General features: G+C 38.9%; 1 protein-coding gene across 2 annotated transcripts; it reads right to left on the bottom strand.

Moving 5' to 3' along the window:
• Positions 1-861: 861 nt before the first annotated feature.
• On the bottom strand, positions 862-18,271 carry BTBD18 (BTB domain containing 18). 2 transcript variants are annotated; one of them, XM_087920708.1, is made up of 5 exons: positions 17,991-18,271; positions 7,044-7,205; positions 2,831-4,275; positions 2,157-2,683; positions 862-1,002 (listed from the first exon to the last, which is right to left on the bottom strand). In XM_087920708.1, exons 1-5 carry the CDS (start codon positions 18,040-18,042, stop codon positions 969-971), a joined length of 2,220 nt encoding a protein of 739 aa, XP_087776834.1. In that variant the 5' UTR covers positions 18,043-18,271; the 3' UTR covers positions 862-968. The 2 variants fall into 2 exon arrangements, 1 of the variants encoding a protein (XP_087776834.1); XR_015740857.1 differs by lacking the exons at positions 2,157-2,683; positions 2,831-4,275; positions 17,991-18,271 and having other exon boundaries at positions 880-1,002; positions 7,044-7,178.
• Between the last annotated feature and the right edge of the window lie 3,939 nt (positions 18,272-22,210).

A 22,210-nucleotide genomic window follows, 5' to 3' on the forward strand; every position in this document is an offset into this window, starting at 1 on the left:
TCTGCTGAAGTGTTAAACTTGTCCTCCCAAGCACATACAACTCCCAAGTATACACATGATTTCTGAAAACATTTCATTTTATTTTGCTATTGCACTTTCATCCCTCCAGTGGCTTTAGATCACCATGCTAATATTTTGTCCTGTATTTTTTCCCCAGTAAAACCTAAATGTGTACTTGTTTGCTAGTGGCATTTTAGAAGTTATACTTAAAATCTCTACAGTATTTGGTCCCTTGCTATCTAGAATTGAAGGAAATAATCCAAAGCCAAAAGTATTGGGATTGTTTTGGCAGAGAAAAGGATTTCTTCACAACTACTACTTTTATTTTGCCTTTTCCTTATTTCCTTGATCATGACAGAATGAAGAACCCTGAAAACCTAAGTCTCTCCTCTGCAATGTTTTGTTCTTTTTTTTTATTGACTAAGGAATTAGCCAAGGTGGAATATCTAAGCCGTTCCACAAGGGCCATAAATTGCTAATTATTCTCTCTAAACCTCTTTTTCTCTTCTAATTAAAGATTATTAAAGAAGGCTACTAGCTTTCATTTTTGAGTTATCCTTTTAATTATCCTATTATATTACTGATAGCAATCCTCAGCCTTTGAAGTTTTAATATTTAAACCACATTATTTTCCTTATGCACAAAATACCTGCTCAAGAGACTTAACTCTACTGTTAACTTTTAGTTTACTATGCTGACTATCAATCTTCCCAATGCTTGCCCAACAATTTGTATTATTTGTGCGTGTGTAGTTTTATTTCCTTTAGCTATAGTTAACCCCACAAGATGGCTTCAGTGTAAATATGATACAAAGAACCAAGAAAACGTAAGAATTTTTATTTGAACAAGTTACAACTCAATATTTATTCCAGTCTTTGTGCCATCTACTCTTCAGAATGTTCTGCATACATGAAGAGCTTTGGGTTGTGAGAGAAGGAAGTATTTGGCACAGCTTCGTGGAGTATAGGTCATTGCACTTGAATACACTTCTCTGTGAAGAAGCTGCAAACACAAGGAGATGGTTTCAATGAAAAACAAGCAACTTGGTAATTATTCTCAAGCCTCTAGGGAGCCTTCTCTTTTTTAAAATATAGAAAGTCAGCAAGGCACTTAGTTCCCTGTATCAGTGTTTAAATACTGCAGGCCGCTTATCAGGAGAAAAGTCAGCTCAATTCAAGTGGTCCATCTGGCCAAAAGTAGCAGGAGAAAGGGGTGCTACTTCCAGCAACGTATTGGTTTAAGGAGAAAGAATTAACATTTACAGCAAAGCATGTACTACTGCAAGTATTGAATTAGTAGTGTGATCTCCAGTAACTGGGAAATACAGATCAGCAGACCCTCAGCAGTTCCAATCTGACCTTTAAACAAACAAAAAATGGAAGCATTGAACTGAAAGAGCCAGTACAAAGAGGGCAATTCTTATTCTGTTGCCAGTCCTTTATATATTGCCTTTGAACTGCTAACTCAACTTAGTAGCTTTCAGCTTGGGACAACAGTTGTCCTAACCATTGCATTTCCGGGTTTAGTTAATTCACTAGCCATTAAATAAAATGTTTTTAAAAAATTGAGGGGAAGCACAGGACTTAAAAACTTGAGGACAACACTGTTTCACAATACTCTTCCCAGAAAACGTAATTTTGTCCTCTGAATTATAAGTCACCCTTTGAACTTTTGACTGGCATTTTAAAATCTTGTGTTTACTATAAGACAGTTACATTATAATCTATAAAGGAAATTAAGTAGAACACACTTGTGTAAAATTATTACCAGCCCCCAAGATGTCTCTCGCAAGATAAAATATTACTTTTCATAGAAGTAAATGCTGTAGATTTCTGTAGCTTATCACCTATCCCACAAGAGGCCAGAAGAACCCCAGCATCCTGGAAGGCCACCCTACACAAAGAATAGATTATATCAATGTCACGGTCATGATTTAATGAGGCTGAGAACTGGTGATAATAAAGCAGCCTCTCCCCAGTTTGATTTTAAAGGGGGCTTTTCCATCATCTGATCAAAATACTCAAAAACATTATGGAATCTATTAATTGCTTTTTGTGGGCAGATTCCTTACTATTTGCCATAGAATTTTGCAATATTGTCTGCTAGCCCACCTCACCAAGTAGTCAAAGTAATTCCTTGCCACTACTTGCACTCACTAGTTCAGAACATCCACCTCAGTTTCAGATATAGGAGAAGGATCTGGCCGGACACATTCAATATTAAGAAAGAAGTCCTCTATCCCTCCAACGTCTATGGTTTCTTCTTCTAGGCCGGCTAAGGAAGATGATAGCTTGCAGTCCAAGTTGGGCTGCACAGGATTGCTGAGAACAGCTTCAGTAAGTGACTTTGTATCTGAGATTCCCACATCGTAAGTTACAGGTCCTTGGTCCTCATCATCCGTCCAAGCGACAGATAAAGGCTCAGCAAAATTTGCAGTCCCATTTGTGGGTTCAGGCAGCTGACACTGAGCCATTGCCCAATCCCCCAGTTGGGGAGAGGCTGAGCTGGACAAGGAAAGGCAGTCACCATTAGGCGCAGGTGTTAAAAGAGGAAGACAGTTAAGTACAGGGTCCAGCAAAGAGCTCCCATTTGTTGAGTCACTAATTTTTACCTTGTCTAACTGTGCATCTACTGTACAACATCTCTCTGTTTCTTCAATTTCAACGTTTCTCAGGACATTCTCCTGGGGTGAAGCACCCGGGCTCCTTGCCTGGGGTGAAGCACCCGGGCTCCTTGCCTGGGGTGAAGCACCCGGGCTCCTTGCCTGGGGTGAAGCACCCGGGCTCCTTGCCTGGGGTGAAGCACCCGGGCTCCTTGCCTGAGGTGAAGCACCCAGGCTCCTTGCCTGAGGTGAAGCACCCAGGCTTTGTATAATAGGAGTGCTCTGGGTGGCATCCTCATCAGCCAGAAGCACATCTAGCATTTGTTCCAACTCTCCAGCTGAAGCAAGGATATCATACTGCTCTTCCTTGACCAGATGATCCAGCACAAATGCCTCCATGTCATAATGATTCCCAGCAGCATCAGCTCCTTCTTTCTTCTCAGATAGTTCGGCCTCTTGTTTTATCACACTCCTGTTTTCAGGACTCGGTGCAGCCTCAGCAGTTGCAGGGAGCAGTTTAGCAGACCTGGCCAACTGTTGCGCATCTGTTACTTCTGGTTTAGGATGTCTGGGTTGAGATTGGGAGCCCTCATCTTTCGAAGTGTGCACACCATTTTCCACCACTGTAGGCTGGGCGGCAGGTGATTCGTGCACTACTTCCCAGTAACTGCCATTGACAACTTTTCTGAGTTTTACTCGGCCTATGTGACCTATTTCTTGGGGAAAGTTTGGGGAGGATGCTGGATCATTGCAGGTGCGCTTTCTGCCTTTAGATTTTGGAAGAAGAGGGGGGCTTCTTAAGTCACAAAAATGATTACTATCTTCTTTTTCCATCTCATCCTTGACAGGACATTTTTGTCTCCAGAGACGTTTAACAGACCTTGGCGATTTGCTGGACGTTACAGTACAATGGTCTCTGGAGGCACAAGGCGCGGACAGAGGTGGCAAGGAAAGCTTTGAACGGCTGAGCTTTATCTTTTTTGAATTCTGCAAACTGGCTGTAGTGTGTGCATCTCCAGCCTCAGTCTCCTTTCTGTGCAGACCACCATTCTCATTGCTGCCCATTATATTCCTTATTGTGCCTGAAGGGCGTTTTTTAACTTTTGTTTTCAGGGGATCAGCAGCAACTGTCTGGCTTTTTGAACTCTGTTTGTCATTACTCAGCAATGCTGTAGTAAGCTTTTGCTTCTTTACGTCCTTCTGATCAGCACTGTTGTGGCCACTTATTTCTTTGGAGCATGGTATAAAATTACTGCCGGGTATTGCTTGCTTGCCTGCAGCTACCCAGGATGTCAAGCTACCTCCAGAGGGAGCAGAAGAATGAATTAAGCTTGTCTCTGACCTGGTCATTGGACTGGTTATCTGCAAACAGTTCCTGTTTAATTGCCGGCCAGGTTTTTTTTTTACTAACTTTCCTCCTTCTAACTGTAAAGAATCAAGTTCTGACACCTGAAGCTGTCGTGCAGCTGCAAGAATATCCTGAGCTTCTTCCCGGGACACTTCCATTTCAGATGTATAGAGGAAATCTACCAATTTACGCAACGTCCCAATTTTCAGCCCCCGAATTTCCAGCACCACCTTGTGTCCCTTGGGGGCCATTTCTCTTTCCAACTGCTCTGTGAAGAAGGGGCTGCAGGCCGACAGGATGCAACAATGAGCTGGAACGGCTTCGCCTATAAAGAACACCATTATTAGCAGGTACTTTACCAGTGGACCATCAATTTTGACTGAAGATGTTCTCCATGGGCAAGCCTTGAAATTCTCCCACAGTCAATACATAATGTCAGGAAAGTGAGAATTGTACTGAGTCAGGGCAAAGACGTATCTAGTCCTAAATTCTATTCCCAGGGCAGCTAACCAGAAGCAATTTAGGAAGACTATTTTACTTGCCCTGGCAAGAAATGGAAGGAGCATGCTAAATCAAATGCCTACATGCACCGTGAAGCAACATCTCCCCAAGCAATTGTCTTTGCTCCCTTTTTCTGACAGAATAGAAGGGCAAAGAAGTGGAAGGGCAGGGAATCAGAGAGGAATCTGGACTACGATGAAAAGGCCTGGTCCATTCGCCAGTTATTGCCATTCCCAGTACATAGACCCCAGTACATGGATCATTGATGATTTATATTTTAAGCACGCTAACTTAAATAATGTATTTCATTACAATTAAGTAGTAAGTATCAAACTGCATTTTTCACATGTTAATTTAAAATAGTTGTATTTTTAAAACAGAGTTGCAAGAACGGTTCCCTGCAAGGGATATTTTAACTCACTCTTCCTTTTACATCAACTTACTGGGTAGTGTTAAAGTATACATCTTAATAAACAAAACCCATCTTTCCTAACTAAATTTGCCTAGAGTTCTTAGGTTAGTAATGCTTCTTTAAGGCAAAAGCTTAACAATTTGGTCTAGTTATTTCGGGACAATTGAGTAACAAAAACAATTGCAAAGTGTACAAACTACCATTATGTATTTTATTCACAACTAACAAGATATTAAACAAATCCACAGGCATGCCCTAGGTAAAATTAAATAGCTCCATAATTCCAGTGGAAGAATTCAACACAAATAAAAATAACAATGGCAGCACTCCAAACAACTTCCTTGGATCTATCGCACACCCCCCCCTTTTTTTTGCAAAATTTCACTATGGTTAAACGTTTCAATTGCAAAGTCTTAATACAGGTAACCTTCAACTCACAACCACAATTCAGCCTAAAATTTCTGTTCCTAAGCAAGACAATTGTTAAGTGACTTTTGTCCCATTTCACAACTTTTCTTGCCACAGTTAAATGAATCGCTGCAGTTGTCAACAACACCGTTATAAAGCGAAATCTGGCTTTTCCATTGATTTTGCTTGTCAGAAGGTTGCAAAGTGATCATGGAATCCCAGCACACTGCAACCATCATAAATAGGAGCCAGTTGACAAGTTTCTGAATTTTGTTCATGCTGCAACAATCATAAGTGTTAAAAATGGTCATGTCATTTTTTTTCCAGTGCCACTATAACTTTGAATAGTCATTAAACAAATGGTTGTAAGTCAAGGACTATCTGTACTCTATTCCTCTTCAGAACCCAACTTCCACATTGCAAGCCACGTTACTTAAAATGGATGGAAATGAGGGGACTTTCCACCTCTACAGATAGTTCTCGACTTACAAGCACAATATTGGTCACTGAGCAAAGAAGTCATTAAGTGAGACATATTATTGCTTCCCTCAGCCACAATCCTGGCACTCGCAGTTGGGGTCGTTAAGCAGACAGAGTGAGTGCTGCCTGCTTGCAGAGCTAAATTCCCCTGGCAGCTTTCAGCCAGCCCTGAAATGAGAGGGAGGTCCTCTTGGCAGGCAGCAGCAGCAGCAGCTTGCAACCTTCCCTGCTGCTGATTTCCCCACTGACTTCCACAGTGGATGGAGAGCAGGGTTTACCTTCAATCCTTTAGATTTAAGCTCTGTTCCTGAAGCCCAATGAAGGAACACCCCCCGCCATACACACATCCAAGGCTCCTTATGTGGTGATGCGGTGGTTAGAATGCAGTATTAGAGGCTAATTCTGCCAACTGCCAGGAGTTCGATCCTGACCAATTTAAGGTCTTCCATCCTTCTGAGATTGGTAGAATGAGGACCGAGATTGTTGGGGGCAATACAGTATACTGACTCTGTAAATGGCTTAGAGAGGGCAATAAAGTACTATGAAGCAGTATAGTGTTATTCGGCCTGCTTAACAGTTTGAGAGATCGCTTAATAACTGAAAGTGCCTGGATTGTGATCATCGAACTAAACAGTTGAAAAGGCATCTCAGCTAATGACTATTTTGCTCAATGACTAAAATTCTGGTCCAATTGTAGTTGTAAGTTGAGGACTACCTGTATTGGCAATTTGGTGGAAGGATACAAAGTATTCTAAATTCCATTTTTCCCCAATGTAATAGCCCATGGATATGGTTGAAGAATTCTGGGAGCCACAGTCTGAGGTGCATCAGACTGGGTGAGGGAGCAAAATGGATTCAACAGGCAATTTCATATTATTTTAAATTTCAAGGCACTGAAAACAGATTAATGGAGACAAGCTTCCATCATATTCCACATTAAACTACTGCAGTAACAAAATGAATAATAGATGTTTTGGATAATTATTAGAACTATGAATATCCTATAAAAGGGATACTTTGCACTAAGCCAAAACTATTGGTCCTTTTTGTCCAATAAAGCATGATACATATACACATATACAGAAAAACATGGGATAACTTATGAAAAAAATTGTGCGAGCCTGAAAAATAAGCTCTCTCTTTTTTAAAAAAACCATGTTGCATATAGGCATCTACAACTAGAAAAACTCTTTTGGAGGACTTGCAAAGCTCTAAAAAAATTCAGCTAAAATACCAGAACTTGATCTATTTATTTTAGGTATCTATCTTTCAGATTTTAGACAAATTGGTACCTTCTGCTTGTAGGACAACATCACAAAATAAGTCAGCCCTTTGTTGGCGATGGAGTTGTAGGAACACCATACGGAGTAGACGAGAATTCCTATATAGAATCTTGGGATTTGCAGCTGAAGAACTCATGGTAACAGAACTTTCCTTCATTGTATACCAGGTTTCTATGAAATAAATGTTGCCCATGTTAGCATTTCAACTAAAGTCTGTGCTCAATTCCCATTGAACAGAATTCAACAGCATTTCTTTCAATTCAATTCAGAATTTACTATCTAGTAGCCTACTACCCAGCACAGGAAATATATAAATATAAATATAAATACACACACACACTTTCCTTCATATTATTCTGTCAAAGTTTCCCTTTAATTCTATCAGCAGTGTTCTGCTAATGTATTATCAGATAAACATTCTAATTTTACCTCAATAGATACTTCCTGAAAGTCATTTTTAAATTAAATTTAAGCCTAAATTGCTTAGTAGAAAATAGTCTTTGGATTCTTCAATCTTGCTATAGATCATATTAAATGAAAGTCCTAAAACACAGGGGTAGAACAATTCAAACTACAGGTATCATTACATCTGGTATGTAACTGCTACATTTGTGATTTCACTAAATATTAAACTTTCTTCAGAGCTTTATGAAACAAGGTGGCACTGCTTAATTCAGAATCCTGGCATTCCATGAGTAATAAATTGTTCCAAAATGTATACCTTCACATAAACAAAACCATATTTAAAATTCACAAAGAGGGTTTATTCCTTTCATCATGAAGTTATATTTCAAACTGTGTCTAGTGTGGAAAAACACACGTTCTACTGCCATGGTTATGCGGTTTATCTGGGACAGGAGGCAGAGGCCAGTAACCTCTTAGTGGCACAGAATGAAGGTTTTAATGACTGTAGTTAAAATAAAACTAAACGCAGTTGATCTAAATTTGCTAAATAAAATCATAGTTATTTCCTACATATTTGATAATTTTCCTTTTCTAATAACATTAAAAATTAGATTTTGGAGGTGTTCAGGACTGTGATCCTTGCACTTTGGTCTGAGCATCCCGATTTAAAACAGGGCCATGCAACTCTCATAAACTCAAAACCCACCCCAGACTTTATGTGGTATATAATAAGCCACATTACCAAATTACCAGGGGCTATTTGGAAAGAAAATGTCAAAGAGTTCAAGGGATGAATAAAGGACCCAAGGAATTTGTAAAGTTTAAACATTTTACCCCAACCCACTAACAATGCAAAAAGGAGCAAACTTTTCACTTCATATACGGAGGACCAAAATAGGAAAGAGACAGATTGTCAAGTTCTGTATTAACTTATAGCTTACAGAAGTCACAAATGAACAATATGCGTATAATTCAGGAAATCGAAAAAATCTCAAACGCTCCTCATCAAAATCTGTTTTTAATCCTGTAACAATCGAATTAGGCAGGATATTCACTAATTTATATAACATACTAGTTGTGCATATTTTTTTAACCTGATACTTCTATAATAAAAAAAAAGTATTCCTTTATATCAGAAGTTATACTATTGTTAAATGAGATGCCTTCAGCAAATATGCTAAACTGTTTATTTGGCTTGGGCTTAACATCTAAATTTAGCCAACTGTTTTTTCCAGTTAACCAAACCATGGTTTAACATGTTTCCATTCGTTGGGCACATTCACATAACAGATCTTTGGAAGTCTGGCATAACCTGCAAATAAATGACCTACCCAGTAATCCAGCACCAAAAAAGTCAGTAATTAAGCGTTGCTCTGATCATAATGAAAACAGTCATTCTTGCTAGTGTTCCAGCCCATCTTTCTAGCTTTGAACTATTTGCCTTCGCTCACCTTCTTGTTCCTCTCCTCCTGGATACTGGGAGTGAGAAGAGAAAGGGAAGCAGAGATGGCACAGATAGAAACTCCCGAATTAGCAGCTGTTCTGTCTTCCTGTCTTTATGTCCAGTAGCCAGGATTATCTTTAAAGTAGCTTTCTTTTCCAGGTACAGGTTACATAGACAGTCCCAGGTAAGTTAAGTACCCAATAACAAACTTTAAATATAAAGCATGGCTATGGCATTTTATTTGATCTACATTTTGACCCAAGTTCAAGGTTTATATGGCATAACTTTCAATAATATGGCTCAGTACATAGAGAGATTTATATCTACGATCTGTGGGCTATATCGAGTCCTCTGAAAGGTTCCTTCCAGCCTGCCAGCTCTTCTCATGCGTTGTGCTCTGATCCTTTCCAAACAGCATAGGGAGACACAGCAGGGCTGTAAAGGTAGTCCTTGACTTATGACCAGTTTGAGACCAAAATTTATGTTGCTAAGTGAGAAAATTGTTAAGAGACTTTTGCCTTATTTTATGACTTTTCTTGCCATATTTGTTAAATGGACTGCAGCTGTTAAGTTAGCTGTTAATTCAGTTAAGTTAATCTGGCTTGCCCATTGACTTTGTTTGGCAGGTGGTTGCAAAAGGTGATCCCATGATCCTGGGACACTGCATCCAACATAAATATGAACCAGTTGTCAAGCATCTGAATGTAAATCACATGACCTTGGGGATGCTGCAACAGTCATGAGAAAAATCGTCATAGTTAATTTTTTTAGTGCCCTTGTAACTTTGATCGCTAAATGAACTGTTGTAAGTCAAGGATTACCTGTATTCACCACTGTTTAGAAAGGTAGGATTCCCTTGATTTCTCCAATGGGGGGGGTGCAAGTCAGCTGGAGGGTTGCTGGACGAGGAAGGGGGAGCATCTTTCCCTTAAAAAACTTTCTATCATTTGTCCATACAAGCATGGCATTGTTTCTTTGAAGTTGTCACATTTTTTTGCTGTTGTTGTGAATCATATTGCACTGAGCAAAATAAAACATTTCTTCAATTAAATTTTACTTGCTAATTTATAAAAATGATTTTTCCCCTGGACCCTCAAATGTTTGCAAATGTAACCCTCAGACTAAAAAAATTGGAGACCCTGGATTTATATCAATTTTTCTAAAAGCATATTAAACCTTCTGTTTCACATATTCTCTATTTTTCATACATAAATGTGATATATACATACACACACGCACATTGTCAATTGGACACTGCTTGTAAACTTCCACTTTCTTTATAACTTCCTTTTTCTAAAACAAAACAAAGCCACCATGTCCCTCCTTCCAAATCCCACTACCTGGCATTTAATTGGCACCTGAATCTAGGAGGTATATTATTTGGATTCTCTGGTAATAATCATCTCATTGGTAACAAAGTTTATAAATTGCATGCTATGTGAAATAAAATTTCCTTTTGCTTATACTCAATAATCTGCCAGTTTCATTGTATATAAACCCTCATTATCCTTGTTTAAAACTGCTTGTTTTTTAGTCCAAGTTGTTTTAAAATAAATTCTTACCTGTTATTTTAAATGTATACTGACATGCCACGACATTTTAGTTTTCAGGCTCCTTATTTCAAATTATACAACTAATTCTAATGCTATTCTATCAATTATTTTATTCCATGACTCTCCTACACTTATTTAGAGATTGTGTAAGTTAGTGAATGAAAACTCCTAATTTCTTCACTCTATCATAATTTTGTCATTTCATCATTCTTCCCACCAAAATCCTCTCTTAATAAACATAAACTATTAAAGGGAAAATCTTCCAGCCCTCTTGCTAATTTTCATTGCTCCTTTCTGTAGCAATTACAAATGAGGACAATCTTATATTTCCCATCTTGTCTTTCTGATATTCTTGTCATAAGACAGATCTAGCAACCTCTGAAGCAATTCTAGATACGTTTGCAGACGTAAATTAAGTAAGCTATGATTTTGCATTTTTTCTGTCATTGGAATGACTCTCTTAATTGGAGCCCATTCACTAATAGGAAGCAAAATCTTCCAGACATGTGCATTAATGGTCCAAATCTATCTTTGCTCATATTCTCATTTTAAAATTAAGAGAACTACTAGTGGGCATTAAGCAGCACTTATCTAGACTAATGCTACAATCCTGTATATGCTTAAGAAAAAGACTTACTAAATTTATTTCTAATCAAACAAGTATATGAACATACAACTTTTGGCTTTCTGGATAGAAAACAAGTCCAGTAATTTGTGTTACATTTTAAAACCAAAGTTAAGGCAATAGCTAATTATGGGGGGCAATAGCTAATTATGCTGTTTTTCACCACTACCCATAATAGCTTATTTTCTATCTAAGAAATTGTATCCATGTTGGTAATAACCAATCTATTTTCAATTTTCACCAAAGCTGCAAACAACTCAACTGAGAGATGCATACTTTACAGCTAACCAAGTATAAAATTGCCCCACAAAATGGTGGAAGGAAAAGCAACAGCAAAAATGTGATGAAAATAAGATGAATGGCTACATGATAATTTACAGCCCCTTTCCCTTGAGGGGTGTTGGATTCCAACTCCATCATGTTATGCTGAGGATGACTGGAGTTGTAGTCGGGCATACCCAGAAGGCACTACTTGGGGAAAGGCCAGTTCAAAGTTACCGGGGGAAAGATTCCGTTTTCACGAATACTCATTTGCCTCGATACAACTCCTTCCCCACGTATAACTAAAGAAGACAGTGGTCTCTTTCCCTACTCCTCTCTCTAGCCATTCATTCCATTCGTCAAGTCCCACGGAAGCTTTTCCCCACCTTCACTGTGGGACCTTCCCTTTCTCGTGCTCCCCAATTCCCACGCTCGCGTGGGTTTGCCTTCCAGCCGCGGCCGACACGCACGGCGTGGCGGAGAGCGCAGATACCCGCATCAGCCCCTCCCCGATACCCACTCGCGCCACGCCGCCAGGGCAACGTTCCCTAGCAGCTGAGCAAAAGCGGGGGAAAACCGTATCCGCACGCGCCGGCCACGCCCTCTCCCGCCGCCTCGTCTCGGAAACAGCCTGCCCATTGGCTGGAGTTCCAGCCATTAACGAGAGAGGCTGGCTTTTGGCGGGAGGAATCACGGCTTCAAAAAAAACCAAACAAACGAGGAGAGCGGGAGCCAAATTGAGGCTGTTTTTTTTTTAAAGCGCTCTCCTTATAATAGTCAAAGCTCCGCTTAGTGGCTGTACGTAATGACGTGAGAAAGGACGAATTAATAGCAAAAGTGGCTTTTTTTTTGCTTATTAAAGGGGCGTTCCATCATTTGCGTTTCTTCCCGGTATTTAACCACGATTCAGCAGTGGGCTCCACTTCTTTTGCGGTTCCCGGCTATTTCTAGCAAAGAAACTAAGCTGACAATATTGATTATTGTCCAATAGCGTATTAAACTTGTATGCCACCGAACAGAACGACTCTGAGCAGTATCTGAGAATTACAAGAGGTAGAGGTAATATACCATCTTTTTAAAATCACGGCAGATCGAGAGGAAAATGGGCAAACTTCCCAGGGAAAAAAAAAATCAACCATGTGTTTAAAGTTTGCTGTTCAGCCTGTTCTGCCAAGGTGTGCAGTCCTAGCTGGCCGCCTAGAAACAACATCTCATTCATTTAGAATCAAGATTATTCCCTTTGATATGTTGGTGATATAAGGAGAGGGATAAGACTTTTATCTTACATACAATTATTTACAAACTTCACATGGACCCCAATATTAAGTAAAATCCATTTAGGATATGCACAGATAAAATTCACTATATAATAGAGAATTTCGGCATGGCAAACACCAGATGAGTTCACACTACACAACTATGATTTCCTTAATCACATACATACATGGGAGCATGCCACATGCTTGATTACAGATAGCAAGTGAGTTTATGACTTAATGGGAATAATGTGCTGTTAACCTGTATGGGTAGTAATACATTCTTTTTCAAAATTTTCAGGAAGAGTAGACAGAAACATCAGGGGGAGGCTTCCCTTATCTTCCCTTCCCTTTTACTATCCCAGCAAAAGGATTGGCATTTCTGTTTTAACATAAAACGGGCTGATTCCATAAACATTTTAAGAGTTATACCACTGAGTCAGCATACCACATAATATCTCCTAGTTAATGGGATGCAGGCCGCCACATTTTTGTACTATATGTATACAAAAGATTTTTCATTTCAGTGATCATACAAACAACCAATTATTGAATTAATTATAATGGATATGCATGCAATAAAGGGACCATACCCATCAATACTCAGTGGAGATTAGCAGTCATATTTCCAGGGACCATTCATCCACAAATTCTTAAACATATTATTTGTTAAATGTCAGAAATACAACAGTTGTTCAGCCTAAGTTGACATGAGCAAAATTCAATGTGTGCTGGACATCTGGGAAAGTGATTGTTGCTAAAGAAGAAGGAGAAGTAACTCTCCTCAAGATAGGGCTAACAATACATATGTGTCCAAAATACTATATATAGCTTTACATTGAGGAGGTGATATTGCCCACAAAATACAAGCTATTCAACATCCATTGAATAAATTTTGAAAAATCAGATAAATATTGATTATTTTCCATTAAAACAGAGTCAGATTGGCTAGGGAAATATAAGCAAAACATTTCAGCAAATACACTGCTCAAAAAAAATAAAGGGAACACAATAAGACATCCTAGATCTGAATGAATGAAATATTTGTTATTAAATACTTTGTTCATTACATAGTTGAATGTGCTGACAACAAAATCACAAAAAAATTATCAATGGAAGTCAAATTTAGCAACCCATGGAGGTCTGGATTTGGAGTTACACTCAAAATTAAAGTGGAGAAAAACACTACAGGCGGATCCAACTTTGATGTAATGTCCTTAAAACAAGTCAAAATGAGGCTCAGTAGTGTGTATGACCTCCACGTGCCTGTATGACCTCCCTACAACGCCTGGGCATGCTCCTGATGAGGTGGCGGATGGTCTCCTGAGCGATCTCCTCCCAAACTTGGACTAAAGCATCCCCCAACTCCTGGACAGTCTGTGGTGCAACATGGCGTTGGTGGATGGAGCAAGACATAATGTCCCAGATGTGCTCAGTTGGATTCAGGTCTGGGGAATAGGCGGGCCCGTCCATAGCATCAATGCCTTTGTCTTGCAGGAACTGCTGAAACATTCCATCCACATGAGGTCTAGCATTGTCTTGCATTAGGAGGAACTCAGGGCCAACTGCACCAACATATGGTCTCACAAGGGGTCTGAGGATCTCATCTCGGTACCTAATGGCAGTCAGGCTACCTCTGGCGAGCACATGGAGGGCTGTGCGGGCCCCTAAAGAAATACCACCCCACACCATTACTGACCCACTGACAAACCGGTCATGCTGGAGGATGTTGTAGGCAGAAGAATGTTCTCCACGGCGTCTCCAGACCCTGTCATGTCTGTCACATGTGCTCGGCGTGAACCTGCTTTCATCTGTGAAGGGCATAGGGTGCCAGTGGCAAATTTGCCAATCTTGGTGTTCTCTGGCAAATGCCAAACGTCCTGCACGGTGTTGGGCTGTAAGCACAACCCCCACCTGTGGACGTCAGGCCCTCATACCACCCTCATGGAGTCTGTTTCTGACTGTTTGAGCAGCCACATGCACATTTGTGACCCGCTGGAGGTCATTTTGCAGGGCTCTGGCAGTGCTCTTCCTGTCCCTCCTTGCACAAAGGCAGAGGTAGCGGTCCTGATGCTGGGTTGTTGCCCTCCTACGGCCTCCTCCACGTTCTCCTGATGTACTGGCCTGTCTCCTGGTAGTGCCTCCATGCTCTGGACACTACGCTGATAGACACAGCAAACCTTTCCACAGCTCGCATTGATGTGCTATCCTGGATGAGCTGCACTACCTGAGCCACTTGTGTGGGTTGTAGACTCCGTCTCATGCTACCACTAGAGTGAAAGCACCGCCAGCATTCAAAAGTGACCAAACCATCAGCCAGAAAGCATAGGAACTGAGAAGTGGTCTGTGGTCACTACCTGCAGAACCACTCCTTTATTGGGGATGTCTTGGTAACTGCCTATGCTTTCCACCTGCTGTCTATTCCATTTGCACAACAGCATGTGAAATTGATTGTAAATCAGTGTTGCTACCTAAGTGGACAGTTTGATTTCACAGAAGTGTGATTGACTTGGAGTTACATTGTGTTGTTTAAGTGTTCCCTTTATTTTTTTGAGCAATTTATATTCATTAACTAAGCCCAAATGTGTTACGTTTGGTTTTAGCTTTGTGTGTTGTAAAAATCCAGCCACTGTGGTTGATAAAGTCTGGTATGTGGCTTACCATATGAATTCAACTAATTGTGGTTTATTCAATTAAGTCTTTTTTTTAAATCCATGGATTTTTGTGAGTTAACCGAACTGGGATTAATTTTATATTTGTATTGCAGATGGCATTTACTTTTGAATGGGGATCTTGGAGAGGCTGTGCTTTCAGCCAACACTCTTGGGATATAATAAATTTGCAAGCATTTAGTTTCTTCTGATTTTATTTTATGTGAATTTTTCTCCTTTCAGTTTCTTTGTAGTTGGCCTGTTCATTACCATAACAAATTGGGATATTCTTGGGATTGTATGCTAGATACTAAGACATTTTACACCAAAAGTTTAGGGTTAAAGCTTTTACCAATGACATTAGCAAAATCACCATTGGCACAACAAAGAGTTCATGATTTCCCACTCTGGCATGACGATCAGCAATCAGGGTAACATCTTTCACCATGCATATGCACATGCACACACCATCTGTGCATGCATCCAATAATGAACATGTAAAGTTTAGCAACTGCCTTGGACAGCAACTGTTCACAATTATAAGGGTGATTAAAAAGTAATTGCAGCCAATTATTGATTTTATGAACTTTGCAGGTCTATAAAGCAAAGGAAAATGGAAGTAAGATCATAAGCATAGTCGCAATTTACTCAGTGGCCACTTTGCTTAATCACTAAGTAGCTTACTTCTAATTATGGTTGCTAATTAAGGATACACAAAGATATATGTCAAGTTACATAACCCAAGCACTTCAGTGCTTGTATACAAATGGACAGAGTGTAGAAAAGAAATAGAAAGAAGTAAGACAGTCCTTACTTATCAACCACAATTGGGACTGGCAATTCTGCCTCTAAACAAAAAACCACATGATTTTATTGTTGGATGAATCACTGAAATCATTGGGTGAGATATGTGAATGACACGTGATTTTGCTTCTGTGTTCTCCATTAATTCTGCTTGCTGGAAGTTGGTTGTGAAACTTGTAAATGGTGATGACATAATTGCAGGACACTACAATGGTCGTAAATGCGCACAAGTTGCAAAATGCCTTGAAGTTAAATCACATCACCATGGGACACTGCAACGACATTATGTGTGATTGGTCACAGAGCTGTTTTCTTTCATATGTCATAACTTTAAATGGTCGCTAAAGAAGGCAGCCAGTAAGTAAGGACTAACAATGGAAGTTTTAATGTAGGATGCTGAATATGATTTTCTGCATGTTCCTGGAATATGATACAATATAATTTATGAATGAAATGCAAGGAGTCAAGAACACAGCTTATTCAAAAGGAACAAGCCAGCAAAGAAGAATGGTATTATATATGAAAAAAGTGCATAAATATTAAAGTCCAGGAATTTTATCATGAAAAACCCCACCTCCTTGATGGATCCTCAGAAGGTTGTTAGAAATAAAAAATTAATAAAAATGTACACAGGGATATATTGCTTCTAAGAGAGCAAAAATTCTTTTACCTTTCATTCTTGTAATCCAATTCCTTTCTTCTCAAAAGAAATTCTTACAGATAATCTTGGAAGAGATATGCTTGGAAAGAATTGCTTTCATTTTTAGGCAGCTCCTAAAAAGCCTGATTCTCATTTCAAATTATCAGATCAACAATGAGAATTTTCTTTTCTATCCAAGACTGTATTTCCCCCCCACAAGTTCTCTCTCTGGAACCCTTTAAGAAGCAAGAGCAGTGCATGAAAAACATGGGGCCAGACCCAAAACCATACCAGGCTATCCTTGTTGTCATGGATACCCCCTCTTTTTTTCATCTAATTTCTCTTTTTGACATCCTCTTTTTTCTTTTTCAAAAAAAGAAAAAAATAGTTTTCGTCAAAAAGCTGGTATCTTACAGAAGTTTTCAAAATTAAGCCTGGGGCTGCCTACATGAAATGCCAGAGATTACATGGGGCACTTATCAGCCATCCATTGCATACCTCTGTAATAAGTCTGATTGACAAACATACTAAAGCAAATAAACTTTGAGGGGCAGTTACATGATTGCTGTTACCACCACCACTAAATAACAGTTTAAATATAGTAGGCCACTGGGGGAAAAAAATAAATTGAACCTGGAAATCTATTTTTTCTATCTAATAGCAACACTTCAGTTCACAAAACACAATCCTTTCTTCATAGTGGAATCTGCTGTCATTGCATTAGGAAGCCGGACTCAAGAACAGATCAACAACTGGAGAGAACCATGATTCTTTTGTATATGTCAAACAAAGCCTACCAATAAACACTGTAAAACTCACTTTGTTAGTTTTCCCTAGAGAATGTTTGTTCATGTCCTTTATGTATCATAATCTTAACATCTTTCTTGGGATTAATTAGAATGCCATTCCTAATGTACTTTAACTTTTGGATAAGGTTTTTGGCAATTAACTTCTGAAGTTTAAGTTTCAATACTGTTGTAGTATTTATTGTATCTACCTCAATAGAAAACTTTTCTGAGATGAATTAATAAAAACTCCCCAACAGATGGCACATAAGCTTACTTCATACAGAACACTCACCATTCTTCAAACAGAAAAAATACACACTATGGTTTTTCCTGCGAGGCCTCATTTGGAATACAGTACAATCATTTGCTGTTTGATTGTTTCTATAAAGGTAGTTATGTATATTATGCTGCCATAAGGGTTTTCTGACTCATAACAGGTAAGTGGGTCAAAAGCAGGCACAGGCATGAAAATAGAAACAGTAGCGTGTGAAAAGCAGAGAAACTGAACTCACAAAAATTAACTACTTACTGAAGTGCAAGAAATACAGGATTCCGTCTTGTGGGGAGTCAGCCTTGTGCATATGGTGAGTATTTCAACAAACTTGCTGGATTGTAGCACTACAGAAGCAATTGTAGACAGAAGATAGAGATGTTGGCATGTTAAAGCAGCTTGAGTTTAAATGTAGAAGAATGTTATTGCTGTTGATAGTTACCATTGAAAATATTTGTAAAATTCAGGTAGAAGCTGCAGCCATTGAACCATTAAGTCAATGCAAAATTAAAGCAAACTAAGCTAATTTTAATATTACAGCTCCCCCTCCCCTTACTGTAGTCTTAGAGAATGTTAGCATCACAATGTAACAAGGTAAAGTATTATGTCTTTATTTGCTTTATATTTTACGTCACTATTTGGTCAATATTTGAGATAATATATAACAGGCCAGTTTTACTATTTCTTGGTAAAATCAGCAAGCAGAATTAATAGATATAGCAGCAAAATGTTTAAAACTGCCAGTAGAAAGATAGTTCCTATTTTCTGTTTTATTGCAGTAATCATGCAGAACAAGTTAAAAACATCTGTACCTTTTTGCCCTTATGCAAAATGCTCTGTGATAGTACATAATAACAATGTTGAAAAGACATTTATTCCTACAACACGTGAGAAATATCTATTGCATCATTAGTAAGAAATAATAACAATAGTAAAAGATTCTCAGAATAAACTAACTACATTTTTATGTCCAAGTGCAGAAGACTGAATGGTCCAAACAAGACTGAATGCATGTCATGGTTATATGAGGATGTTTTAGCTAAGGTAAATCCTGCACTCAAAAAATAACACGTTTAAATTTGGTTAAAGCAGAAACATATTTCCAACATAGCTAAATCTAACAGATGAGGTAAGAGGGCAAAACAAAGTAAGAGCAAAAGAAACGACCTATACCATATTAATGTATCCATCATCTTTATTATTATTGCTATGAGGGAAGACTGGAGAATTAATTAGGGGGGCTTGAAGAGGATGGATGTCCCCTTTATTTACAACCAGACTGCTTAATTAACCCCAAGAGATGTCAGTAGCAAAATGTTTAAGACTATCAGTTGGCTTTTATGTTTGTTTGTTTTTTTTACAACAAAGATAAAAATTTATTTTGGTCAGAATGGTGTTTTATTGACAGAAGCAAAGCTTGAGAGAAGGATAAGAAAAAAAATCTGCCCAAATTACACAGCTGAATACTGTCAGAGGACACAATAATCCTGCCTAGTTTTGGTTTTTGTGGTTGAAAAGAATTTTAATGGACTTTACTCATATTGTAAAAGGACACATGGAGAATTTTTAATTGGTTCAGAAAGCAACTTTTCTTTTTGTTCTGATATTCCAGTTTCTGCTGTTCCAATGACTTTAAAAGTTGAATTTATTAAACTAGATTGTTATAATCATACAGTACAGTGATTAACAAAACACAAAATAAAAAATAGGATAAAAACAAAATATTAAGAAACAGCAAGCAAAAAGAGAAGAAAATGCATATTTCACACTAGTTTTATACACACATACACACACAAACATTTGTAATAATATATATTACATTTTAATATCCATAAATGATATTCTATCTAAATCTATTAGAATTCTTTTTTGATAGAAGTAAAAAAGAAGGGCATATGTGAATAAACCAGTATTTAATTACAGAATTCGTGACCATGTTCATTTTTCAGCCTATTCTATTTCCCACATTTTTAATACAATGATTCAAAGAAAGATATGCTTTCGTTTTCCAGAGGGTATATTAAAGCTATACCCTGGCCCAGGCTCAAACTGGGATTTATATCTTTATAGTAATTGCATAATATTGTATCTCTCAGTAAACTAGACAATAAAGCTACACTAGCATTAATTATTAAAGATAGGAATGCAGATTATTCAAACACTTTCAGCCAAATAAGAAACTCAGTGGGCATTATACACTGCTCAAAAAAATAAAGGGAACACTTAAACAACACAATGTAACTCCAAGTCAATCACACTTCTGTGAAATCAAACTGTCCACTTAGGTAGCAACACTGATTTACAATCAATTTCACATGCTGTTGTGCAAATGGAATAGACAACAGGTGGAAAGCATAGGCAGTTAGCAAGACATCCCCAGTAAAGGAGTGGTTCTGCAGGTGGTGACCACAGACCACTTCTCAGTTCGTAGGCTTTCTGGCTGATGGTTTGGTCACTTTTGAATGCTGGCGGTGCTTTCACTCTAGTGGTAGCATGAGACGGAGTCTACAACCCACACAAGTGGCTCAGGTAGTGCAGCTCATCCAGGATGGCACATCAATGCGAGCTGTGGCAAGAAGGTTTGCTGTGTCTATCAGCATACTGTCCAGAGCTTGGAGGTGCTACCAGGAGACAGGCCAGTACATCAGGAGAACGTGGAGGAGGCCGTAGGAGGGCAACAACCCAGCATCAGGACCGCTACCTCTGCCTTTGTGCAAGGAGGGACAGGAGGAGCACTGCCAGAGACCTGCAAAATGACCTCCAGCAGGCCACAAATGTGCATGTGGCTGCTCAAACAGTCAGAAACAGACTCCATGAGGGTGGTATGAGGGCCTGACATCCACAGGTGGGGGTTGTGCTTATAGCCCAACACTGTGCAGGATGTTTGGCATTTGCCAGAGAACACCAAGATTGGCAAATTTGCCACCGGTGCCCTGTGCTCTTCACAGATGAAAGCAGGCTCACACTGAGCACATGTGACAGACATGACAGGGTCTGGAGACGCCGTGGAGAACGTCCTGCTGCCTGCAACATCCTCCAGCATGACCGGTTTGTCAGTGGGTCAGTAATGGTGTGGGGTGGCATTTCTTTAGGTGGCCGCACAGCCCTCCATGTGCTCGCCAGAGGTAGCCTGACTGCCATTAGGTACCGAGATGAGATCCTCAGACCCCTTGTGAGACTATATGCTGGTGCAGTTGGCCCTGAGTTCCTCCTAATGCAAGACAATGCTAGACCTCATGTGGCTGGAGTGTGTCAGCAGTTCCTGCAAGACAAAGGCATTGATGCTATGGACTGGCCCGCCCGTTGGCCGGACCTGAATCCAATCTGGGACATCATGTCTCACTCCATCCACCAGCGCCATGTTGCACCATAGACTGTCCAGGAGTTGGGGGATGCTTTAGTCCAGGTGTGGGAGGAGATCCCTCAGGAGACCATCCGCTGCCTCATCAGGAGCATGCCCAAGCATTGTAGGGAGGTCATACAGGCACGTGGAGGCCACACACACTACTGAGCCTCATTCTGACTTGTTTTAAGGACATTACATCAAAGTTGGATCAGCCTGTAGCATTTTTTTCCACTTTAATTTTGAGTGTAACTCCAAATCCAGACTGCCATCGGTTGCTAAATTTGATTTCCATTGATAATTTTTGTGTGATTTTGTTGTCAGCACATTCAACTATGTAATGAACAAAGTATTTAATAAAAATATTTCATTCATTCAGATCTAGGATGTCTTATTTTTGTGTTCCCTTTATTTTTTTGAGCAGTGTATATGTATAATGATTAAGCCATGATTATGGCTATCCAGACTCAATTTGATTTATATAATGCAATTTTAAGGGAATGTGATATAGTATTACCAATTATTTCCTTTTATAGTCAGTTCCTGATAATTAGTTTAAATTTTATATCATGTAAGGTTCCAAGTTGATTCATTTGTATCCTAAAACTTCTTTCCATCTTTTAAAAATAGTTGAAAGAGAGGTTGAAACCATGTTCTTGACTTGAACAATAATTGCATTTATTTCACATGGAACTAAGTTGGAACTTCTGACCAATTCTTTTACCAGAAGAAATAGGAATAGATTGTTCAGTAGAAATAGATTGTCCATCAATGATCTTTAATCCTCACCAATCCTTTTTCTTTCTATTCCTTGACCTTTATTTATTTAAACCTGATCAAAGAATGGGAGAAGAATCAAAAGGGTTTTAAAATCTTTTTTTCAGTATTTTTAAGTTTCTAAGAAGTTTAAATGGTGATAGTATTTATTTCTCAATATTTTGGAGGAATAGTATTTCCCTAACAAATTAAGAATCTATCTCTAATTTCTACTCACGGAACAAATTTTTAGTTACCAATAAGTTAATTGTTTAATTGAAAAAGGTTAAAATGATGTTTTAGATTTGATATACCTAAGCTTCTATCATATTTTATTTACACAATATAAACTGTTACTAGCATTTATGTGTGCTTGTAT

This window comes from Pseudonaja textilis, chromosome 1 (genome assembly GCF_049901715.1).
Source record: "Pseudonaja textilis isolate UNSWEBS1 chromosome 1, rPseTex1.2, whole genome shotgun sequence".
NCBI lineage: Eukaryota > Metazoa > Chordata > Lepidosauria > Squamata > Elapidae > Pseudonaja > Pseudonaja textilis.